We start from the raw sequence: 11,215 nt of genomic DNA, 5'->3' as shown, positions 1-11,215 counted from the left end.
GCCACCATGCCCAGCTAATTTTTGTATTTTTAGTAGAGACGAGGTTTCACCTTGTTGACCAGGATGGTCTCGATCTCTTGACCTCGTGATCCACCGGCCTCGGCCTCCCAAAGTGCTGGGATTATAGGCGTGAGCCACCGCGCCTGGCCTACTTTCTATTTTCTCTACTGGAGATATCTTCCTACAGATACCTGCTTGACTAATTCTCTGTTTCTTTAGATTTTTCCTCATATGTCACCTTGTTATAGAGATTCTTCATAACCCTCAGCTTCAAATTATTAACACTCTTGTCATTGCCCAATATCTTCTGTCCACTTTCCCTGTCTGATATTTCTCTCCTTTTAATATATAAAACTGTCTAACATATCTTTTTACTTGTTTTTTATTTATCTCACTTGGAACAGAAAATAATCTCCTCAAGAATAAAGATATTATTCCCTCCTTTATCCCGGTACTTAGAATAGTGCCTGGCATGTGGTAGCCACTTGATAAATATTTGTCAAATGGATGAATTCATGAAAAATTAAGCTAAATACAGAATGAGAGTGGGAAAGAATATCATCCTGTGACAAAAGAACAGAATACACCTGTACTGAGGGGAAGTTTGGTACCTCTGTGCTGAGGGGAAGCGTGGTACCTCTGAGGAGTTTGAACCCTCATTTTTCCCAAAACATAAAAGCTACAAGAATACCAGGTAAAACTACAAAGACAGCCAGGAACCAACCAGATCATGTTGTGGGCTATATTCAGAGTTTTGCTTTTCCTTTCAAACCCTTTGGAAGGTTTGGAGTGAGAGTGTGGATTGATACCTTTGAATATCAATCTCAGACCACAGTCTTTGTGGAGAGTGTGTTACAGACATGGGACAGAAGAGCAAGGGCAGAACATATAATATGATTGGACAGGAAAGTAGCCATCAAGAGAATGGATGGATTTGAGAAAGATTTAGAAGGTAAAGAACAGGTCTTCAGAGATGAGCTGACTATGGGATGTTTCCTATCTGGGAATTTATATATGCTTTTTAGTTAAGTAGCAGTTAAGTGCTGTTTGATTGATCAGGAGAGTGTTTATAGCCGTATGTCCAAATGGATTTACTTTTATTTTTAATTCAAATTCACATGTTAAGTAAGTGAGAATGTTTTTGAACAAGAATATTTTCTGTGTATCTTGGATTTAGGACTACACCACATATGCCAGTTAAGACTATTGACTGGTAGGTATGTCTTGACATTTACTGGTAATGTAGATGTTTTATTAGAAATGTGCTAAGGCTTATTCTTGGTCAGAATTCTTGTATTTACTAAAAACAGCCTTTGCATGTGAAAGTGTCAATCTTATACTTGAATTGTTTATCTGAGCACTGTTTATTATATTTGAACTGAAGTTAGCCTACTGTGTTTAAAGGCAATAAAATATTCATGCTGCATTATCACTCATTTTACTGTAACTCTCACATCTGCATAGAATTAACAAAATAAGACTTAAAAATTGATGTTGGGATGTATTTCAATATAGTCTGTGTTTTTAAAAACTTCTTAAAGGGCCAGCCACAGTTGGGAGGCTGAGGCCGGGGAGCATCACTGGCCCAGGAGTAAAAGACTAGGCTAGGCAGCATAGTGAGGCCCTATTTCTATGGAAAATAAAAAGGAATTAGCCAGGCCTCATGGCACGTACCTGTAGTCCCAGCCATTTAGGATGCTGAGGGAGGAGGATCATGTAAGCCCAGGAGTTCAAGGCAGCAGTGAGCTATGATTATGCCACTGTGCTCCAGCCTGGACAACAGAGCAAGACACCACTCTTTAAGGGGAAAAATCATTGCCAAAACATTTTTTGCTGATAGTTGTAAGGTTATTGAGCCTCAGTTTTTGTCGCTTTATAAGGCAGCCTTTCTCAACCGAGTTCCAGAAAAGAGTAAAGCCTGATTCTTATTGCTCTGAAGTATCCACAGTGTATATAGTTAACTTTTCTCCTGTGATTCCAGAGTGGTTCTTGTTATATACCATCCTTCAGAGAATTAACAAAATACTCACTTAAACCATTTTCTGTGTTTTTGGTTCAACATTTTAAATCTCCATTGAGAAAGGCTGTTAAGAAGTTAACTTTATTCTCCACTAGTTGGGAAGAATGCAGATTTACCTGCTTTGTGCTTAAGGCTGCAGTAAAACGAAAGCCTGTGTGATTTTTAATTAAACTCTAGCTTGATAATCTTCACAAATAGAATATTTGGTTTAAGTTTTTACAAATGAAAATCTAAGGAAATGGTGACAATGAAGCACTTGGCTTTCAACTTTAATGAAGTTGCATAGTAAACATTTCTTACAGTGTTCTACCTCGCTACTCCCAGTTTGTTTGTTTGTTTGTTTTAATTATTTATTTTGAGACGGAGTTTCACTCTTGTTGCCCAGGCTGGAGTGCAATGGCGCCATCTCAGCTCACTGCAACCTCCGCGTCCCGGGTTCAAGCGATTCTCCTGCCTCAGCCTCCCTAGAGCTGGAATTATAGGCATGTGCCACCATACCCAGACAGTTTTTGTGTTTTTAATAGAAACGAGTGTTCACCATGTTGGCCAGGCTGGTCTTGAACTCCCAACCTCAGATGATCCACCCACCTGAGTACCAGTCCCAAAGTGCTGGGATTACAGGCTGGAGCCACAACGCCTGGCCTAACTCCCAGTTTTTTTTAATCCATCCTCTTCAAAGAACTAACTAAATGGTGGTTTTTTTTTTCTCTACTATCAGCCCTTCGTTCATAGACTGTAGTTTCTATATAAAGGAAAATAACTCTTCATTTTGTGGCCCCTAAGTCAAATTTAGAGAAAAAATGTTTATTGACATTCTATTGCTTTTTTATACATTTAATAAGACCTCATCAAATGTGTTGCTTTGCATATATTGACTAAGGATTTTATAGTAATAGTATAAATAGCTGTGTTTTCTAGTTGACAAAAATACAAATGCAGGGAAAAATAAATACGCATATTTTTATAATAGTGCTTTCATTAGTAAACATTTATTTTAATGTTATTTAGGCTATCAAGTACTAGCTCCAACTGCCTATTATGATCAGACTGGTGCCTTAGTGGTTGGCCCTGGAGCAAGGACTGGCCTTGGAGCTCCGGTTCGATTAATGGCTCCAACACCTGTTTTAATTAGTTCAGCGGCAGCACAAGCTGGTAAGTATAACTGACATTTTTAGGGTAAATTTTTCTAGTGTTAAGATATGATTTTTAAAATACAGAATAATTTTCTGGGCAGTTTAAAGAAGTATCTGAAATTTATTTTACAGCAGCAGCAGCAGCAGCTGGAGGAACTGCAAGTAGCCTTACAGGCAGCACAAATGGTCTGTTTCGGCCAATTGGCACTCAGCCACCACAGCAGCAGCAACAACAGCAGCCAAGCACTAATCTGCAATCTAATTCATTTTATGGAAGTAGTTCTTTGACTAATAGCTCCCAGAGTAGTTCTTTATTTTCTCATGGACCTGGTCAGCCTGGAAGTACATCTCTTGGCTTTGGAAGTGGTAACTCTTTGGGTGCTGCTATAGGCTCAGCCCTCAGTGGATTTGGGTCATCAGGTAAGTTTGTTTTTATGATGTGTGTACTCTGCTAAGTGGAAGGAGGTATATGAGTGTGTTTAACTTTAAAATAAGCAATAATAGCATGTAGTTTAGGAAGGACAGGAATAAAATACCAGACTACTGGTTTAATTTTGTAGGAAAAAAAAAGATCCTGCAAATCTTCTCAACACTTATCAATTTTTGACTCACTACAGGCAGCCCGTTCTTTACTCATATATAATCCAGTTCCTTTTTCCCCTGGCTCTAGGAACTGATTACCATAATTTTTGTTTTAGTAAGGTTTATTTGGGTCAATATATTATTTACTAATTATTAGCTTGTCTTCATTCACTACATAATGTTTGTGGAGGTGAATATTTTGCCATCTTAAATTTTTGGTATTTTAAAGCAGTTATCTTTGTGTGCTTATTAGATGGTTTATTCTTATTAAATTCTGGTAGTTTATTAGCTTTTAATTTGGCATAATATAAAAAAATACATATGTATGTGTATAAATAATGAAAGGTTCTAAATAGAATCCCCTAAGAAACTACCAGTATGGTTATCTTTTTTTGGATTAAATAAGTTAGACTTTATCACTAGAAATTTACTGAAAAAGGTGTCTATTCATGTATCTTAGCTTTATGTAATAACACTTAAGAAATCAAAATTTTAAATAACTTCACAAAATAGATAATTGACCCACTCAAACTGGTTCCTAGATCTTGTGATAGAGGAACCAGGTGAAATCGGAAGACGCCCACATTGACTTCTTGTTGATAACACGTGGTATGTTCTGTGAGGTTTCCACAGTACTCGGGAAACGGATAAAACAGCTGACCCAGTTCTAGTGGTTTAATTGGCACCCTTTTCTTCATGAGGATAGGGCCATTTGGACCCCAAGAGATTTTGTTTCTGTAACATAACTTGCTACAATCCTTAATATCTGTTTCTCATCTCTCTTTCTACCACATCAAGTTATATTATTTTCTGGTGTGGAAAATGGCAGAACTAACACATGCCAGGCATTATTAACAATGCTTGCCAGTTTTCTAAGGGAGTGTCTTCTGAACTTTTATCATTTATATATACAGGAAGGATGGTCTAGAACAGCCATAAACTTTTAGATGCAGAATCTTTTTTCATTTATTATAATGAAATACAATAAGCAAATGTCATACTTGACTGACTTAAAATTATGTAAAGACTGAGCATAAGAGCTTCTGTGGGAAAATCAGTGAACATTGGGATTGTTAAATCTTTTTTGTACTTGAGTTTTTTTCATTGCTTTTGGAGTTTTGTATCTCTGTCCACCTCATGCACTCCCATAGAGCTCATTCCTTGTTTCTAACACAATTGGAACGTTTACTCCAAAGAATCCTAAATATTCTGAGAAAAACTGAAAGAACAAGTAACATAAAAAAACAAACTTGTGGAAATAGTTTCTAAACTATAAATGATAGGCCCTAACTAATCCAGAAAAAAGAGAGCATTGATTAAACTCCATGTTTCCCTTCTCACATAGTATGTCACTGATGGTCTGATACAGATTTCTAAACTCCTACCCAATTCTTTCAGATTTCCATTTGTTTCTTAGTTAAGACTATTTTGCCCCCCTTAAGGAATTGATTGACATACGTATTTATTCCCTACAGATGCCCTGTTTGCCCAAAACTAACCTTCACACCTTCGTTATTTACAAGCGTGGCTTATAATTCTGACTCCAGTCTGTACAAGCTTCATTTTACCTTGCTTTAGAGAGCATTAGCGATGGCCACCCCTGAATGCCAGTGAAGAGTCCATCATCTCCCACCTCTTTGGCATTTTGTGGGAGTTTATTCAAGTGCTACGCATATGGACTCTTTCACATTTGCTCATGACCTTTTCACGTTATGACAATTACACACTTACATGAGATCTAAAACGTAATATGGTTGTGTGCCTGTATACACATATACAAGTAACATACACTGTCATTCTCTTACCTCTATGATGAAATTATTAATGTTTAACAGTGTTAAATACCCCATTTTATGATATAGTTGGCCAGGAAGCCTAACCATTGTGACATATAATTAAATCATCTTTTCTATGGCCTGTTATTTTTTTAAAGTGCTGTTACAATTGAAAGCTTGTAATTTAGCCCTTTTTACACAGTCAGTGAATGATTAGCAGTCTGTCTAGCCTCTTAGATATTTTAAGTACACTTTGGTTCATATCTCATAGTCATATTGTTGGAGATAATTTAGGCATTTAGTAAAACTTAAAGAGCCAGCTTCTTTATGTTTAAGGTTATTTCTGAATTATTTTTAAACGTTTGGCTTGGCTTTTCCTTTTTGGAGGAAAATAATATTGCATGTGTCAAAACTGGTTTCTTGGATTATTTGTCAAGGGAATAATAATGCCGCTGCTCTCATTAGAGAGCTGTTGTCTTTTTCATTGTCAAATTGTTTTCTGAAATAAATAGGAATTTAAAATGTAGCCATATTTTAGAAAAATCACTTTGACAGTGTCCTTTTAAATTAGCACAGTTAATATAGCATACATTGCCAGTTTTGCCAAAACCAACTCAAAAACAGCTGTTTATTACATGTGTTTATAATTTATTTTTGCTATAAAAATACATACAGACACCTAGTATTTTCTTACTGTGATATCTTAAAATGTAAAATTTCCAACAAAACATGGTCAGTCTCAGAAACTGCACTGGCTGATATAAAAGGTTGAATAGCATTATAATCTTTTGCCTAATGTGGTAGCATAAGCCTGGTTTTTTTACCCCTTTATAGAATTTTGAATTTGGCAAAACCAACGTAATTAAGTTTTCTGTCTGTATTATGCTCTTACCTTGATGTACTCTCATTAATTTTTTTCTTTATACTCTCTATGACCTACTTATGTATGACTTGTGATTAAATAAGATTTAATAGAAACTTACAAATTCCTTGAAAAGCTTTGCCATATTGGTCCGAATATAGAGCTTGTCATTTAAAAATTTATTTGGCAGGTTCAGAAATGTAGTTTGGAAAAAAAAAAAAAAAAACACTCCAAAGCCCAACCAAAAAAAAAAAGAAAGAAATGTAGTTTGAAATTCCCTTAGATGTAAAAGTTATTCTGTTAAAGAGGCTAGTGCCTTAGAAATAGGGAGGAAACATACTTGAATATATGGGCTTTAAATGAGACTTGAGAACTAGAGTTTTGGACAGCCCTTATAGATGCATGCTATGGAATTTGATTATCCAGACAGATGCTGATTAACAGCCAGATCTTGATTAGCTCTTCTGAGCATGTATAGCTCACCAAGACCTACATGGCCTTTATTTGCTGCTCTATAAAAGGAAGAAGGATTAGAAGGATAATAGTTAAATTTGGCAATAAGTAAAAATTTGGTATGCAGTATATTAAGGGATATGAGGTAAGAGAAATTGTGTATTATCTAATGACAAAAACCTGATCAGCCTTGAGTAAGGGGCTCAGGAGGCATTATTGGCATCTTTGGAATGGAAGTCTTGTGGGATAAGTGAAAGCATGTCTTTGATTTTATAACAGTTGAGAGCTATTAATTTTCTAAAAGAAAGTTTAGTTATTTGTAATGCACTTGGAGAGCAAGGGAGAATGTGTAGTGTGAAAAATACTGTGGAGTTAGCTGCTATCTGTATTTCACAACTGATTAATATTCGGGCCAATATGATCTTAAAGGGCTATGTTTTGAACACAGCTAGAGGACAAATTAAATGTGAATGGTGAAGGAAATGTACTAATATTTCATTTATTTGTATAATATTTTCTTGGCATTGAGTTAAAGTCTAAGAAGCAGGTTCCAGAGACTAGGATACTACTAGAATTTAAACTTAATGAAATTTAATCTCTAGCATGTCCTAATGCAGACAACTTGCAATTCCAGGGTTTATAAATCATACCAGGGTATTAAAGCACAGTACTCATATGTGTCAGTGGTAAATATGTGTGAAATAATGAAACATATGACTGCTCTGTTAAGTATTTGGTTCTTTATTGGGGTGCATTTATACCCTTTTATGATTAATAAGTTAGTATATATAGTTATCACAGTAATTATCTTCTCCAAAATGTTTCTAAAAATAATTATTGTGATCACTTCTGTTATTGCCCAGCGAGAGTTGGGGATAGGTTTTATTCAGTTAACACTGTATGTAATTAGGGTTTTTTTTATTTCTTCTTCAGTTGGCAGTTCTGCAAGTAGTAGTGCCACAAGGAGAGAGTCTCTATCTACTAGCTCTGACTTGTACAAAAGATCTAGTAGCAGCCTAGCACCCATAGGGCAACCATTTTACAATAGTCTGGGATTTTCCTCCTCTCCAAGTCCAATAGGCATGCCTCTGCCAAGCCAAACTCCAGGACATTCACTTACGCCACCGCCATCACTTTCATCACATGGATCCTCATCCAGTTTGCATTTAGGTAAAAAAAAAAACAAAACCCTTTTTATTTGTATGTATACATGTATGTGTGTTTGTGTGTGTGTTTATAATATATGTAAAATATTTAATGTTGGATAAAACATGCCAAATTGCTTTTGCTTTTAGATATTAGCCTTTTGAAAAAGTTCTACTTTCCTGAAAATTCAAAGTGAGGGTCTAATGTACAATAAGGTAAAGACCCCGTATTGTTTCTTATGTTTCTTTTATGAAATATAATGGTGTGTTTTTTTCTTGTCTGTGCTTTTGATTTGTGTGTTTTAGAGCATCTGAAAAGTCAACTATTTAAACATGATAGTGAAAGAGAAATTTCACTATCAAAAGATTTGCACACCATAAGAAAAGCATTAGTTACATAGCTACTGAACTAGGTTAGTACACTGGTTTTTGCTTTGGTCTTTTAATGCCTGGCCATTTTACCAGAGAGTTATTTCAGTGGATTTGAATTTAGCATATTTGTGACTTAAGGAAGCTTATGGGCTTGGGCCATATACTTCTCTTACTTTTGGATATGTTAAAGAAAAAAAATGTTTTGGGCTTGTTGCACCCCTGAAGTTGGAGCATTGAGAACTTTGTTTATATTTGTATATTAAAATTGTTCCTATTCCCAAATTATTAAATTGGTGGTTACCTTGTTTCACTCTCCAGGATGTATTTATCCATGTAGATAATACGTTTTGAAGGATTTTCGACATCAGAGGCTGTGTATGAATCCCTATCTTGTCAAAGAAATTATTTTTTTAAAACTTTATTTTGAATTTTTATAATTTTAGTTATTCAACTGAGACTGAGGGATTCTATTGCCAACTTTTACGTGTTTGGAAAAAGTTAAATTAGCTTACGTTTTGAAAAGTAATGCTACTTTAAGCAGATGTACTGAAAGTTAGTGGTTATGTTTGACTGCCCCCTCCAATTATGTGGGTAAAAAAAAAAAAAAAAAAAAAAAAACTCATTAATACAATAAATGTCCATGTAACAAAGGTATCTGTTGCAATGTTCATTTTGATTTACGTTATTGCACAGTGGGCTAGATTTTTTTTTAATGGTTCTTATCCTTCACCCCAAATTCTGGGCCTTTGCTCATTTTGGGGATACTGAACATATACAACCAATTAATTTGTTCAAATGGAGCCCTAAGATCCACTTCGTAGCATTAAATATGTAGATATACTAATCTTTAGCCAAATACCTTTCTCCATTTATCAATTTTTAATCACAGGAGCTGCTCAGCTCCTGATTTCTGTTATTACTGCTCAGGCATTCCCCCCGCCTTCGTAAGACATGCCTATGAAATGGACACAAAAATTTGGAACATAACAAACCTAAGATTATATCTATCATAATAGTTTTCTGTTTTATTGTTAAGATTTTGTCATGTCCTGTCATCTTTTCATGGGTAAGTTTCAGATCAGATTCTTATTCAATTTTTACTGCTGTGTTGTGCTTTAGTGTCTGTATAAATGGCAGTAAATATGGTTCTACATAGCGTACTTAGAAATTGGATAGAAATGACTTTTTAGATGTCTCTATGATTAAACAGCAGTCTAGATATGCTTCTCTGCCTTTTTTTTAGATGGTAAGGAAACCAGCCTAATAATAGATGCTTAGGGAAGGAATTCTGGTCAATTGTGGGAAATAATCAACACTGGGCCAGCAGTTCTGTGTTACAGACTAACATAGCTTCAGCATGAAATCTGATGTTTTAATACACCTCTGATTGGAACTAGTAATTATCTGTGTTATTTTCTTTTTGCGACCCCCAGTTTCCCATAGCTTGACTGGCAACATTGTTAACAACAAATAGACTCATACCAGATTGAAAGTAACTTAAGAAGGATTTCATAAATTTTCTCTTTGCATACTGTTCATGGAAACAGTTTACTCTGCACTTCCCTGTGAATGAATCATGATGCAAGGCTTTCATACTGTCCGATCAAAAAATATGTATATTTTAATTATGTATCCATGAAGTGGATTTCTTTATGAATCAAGTCTCAGGGCTGATGGTATAAAATACCTATAGAAATGGAATTTGCATATTTTTAAAGTAATTTTACAGAGCTCACATATGAAGAATATGAAATCATAAGATAGAGATAAGTTCTCTCAATTCTCATTAGAACTGGTTAGAATTAATTCCAGATTATTTTCCTGGGAGATTTTAAGATGTGAATGTTAAAACCATTACAGTTACCTGTAAGGCTTGAGATCTGCATTCCCAAAGTTGTTCTTTTGTTAAGTTAGCTATTTGAGATTCACAGAAAATGCCTAATAGCAAGATTCTGTGCTATCTTTCAGAAGAAAAGTTTTCGTTTTTTAAGGTAGTAGGCATTTAACCTACTGACTAGTGAATCACTTTTTGATTGAAGTGTAAGAATTTCAATGCATAGTTTTGGGGTGTTGATTTTTTTATAAAAACCTGAAATACTTGTTCAAATTTGCAACTCTGTTGCTTACTCAAATATATTAAAGTTAGATGAATGAAAAAAATAATTTTATTTTTCAATTTTTTATTGTGTAATATCAGATTCTAAACAACTAAAGTATATCATACATTTTTAAATGATTTCTTATTAATTCTAATCTCCCTAATTGACTTAAGTGTCTTTAACAACTGTTTCATTTGAATCACAGTCAAAATGAGGTTCATACATTGCATTTGTTTGATGTGTCTTTTAATGTGTAATTGTTTGTTCATCTTCTTTTCCCCTTTCCATTTAAAATTTGATGAAGAAACTTTGTTGATTTTCCCACACTTGATTTTACTGATCGCTTCCCCATAGTGGTATTTAAAATGTTCTTATGTCTCTTTTCTGCAAAGTGGAATTCGATCTAGAGGCTTCGTCAGATAGTTTATGGGTTGGTTGGTTTATTTTCACAACATGGGGTGCTGTTACTTTTTGTTACACCATATCAGAAGACACGTATCTGGTTGTCTTCATTTTCAGATGACCAACCTGATCCACCTAATGGTTTTAGCAGCCTTTGATGATTAATTTTTTTTCCCAGAGGTTGCAAAAATGGTAATGCGTTAATTGTGTCATTCTTTAATCATTTATCTGGAACTTTGAAGAAGAATAACTATCCTTCATCAGTTGTGAGGTTACCCTGAAAGACAGTTCATGTAAGAATCAGAATAATGCATGATTATTTCCTTTACTTTCTAGAACAACGTTGGTGCCCTAGCAACTTTTTTTTTTTTT

General features: G+C 34.8%; 1 protein-coding gene across 21 annotated transcripts in view; it reads left to right on the top strand.

The window, feature by feature from the left end:
- The window catches only part of PUM2 (pumilio RNA binding family member 2), a 110,366-nt gene that overhangs the window by 68,856 nt on the left and 30,295 nt on the right, over window positions 1–11,215 (top strand). For 13 of the 21 annotated variants that reach the window (XM_037737616.1, XM_037737588.1, XM_037737570.1 and 10 more), the window contains 3 exons: window positions 3,029–3,172; window positions 3,286–3,573; window positions 7,759–7,995. In XM_037737616.1, the coding sequence (XP_037593544.1) occupies window positions 3,029–3,172; window positions 3,286–3,573; window positions 7,759–7,995 (669 nt within the window). The remainder of the gene's footprint in view (window positions 1–3,028; window positions 3,173–3,285; window positions 3,574–7,758; window positions 7,996–11,215) is intronic. The other 8 variants (XM_037737612.1, XM_037737610.1, XM_017526481.2 and 5 more) reach the window with 1 other exon arrangement.

Source organism: Cebus imitator, unplaced genomic scaffold (genome assembly GCF_001604975.1).
Source record: "Cebus imitator isolate Cc_AM_T3 unplaced genomic scaffold, Cebus_imitator-1.0 Scaffold1, whole genome shotgun sequence".
Classification (NCBI taxonomy): domain Eukaryota; kingdom Metazoa; phylum Chordata; class Mammalia; order Primates; family Cebidae; genus Cebus; species Cebus imitator.
The sequence above is the reverse complement of the archived record's forward strand: the minus strand, read 5'-3'. Positions and strand labels throughout refer to the sequence as shown.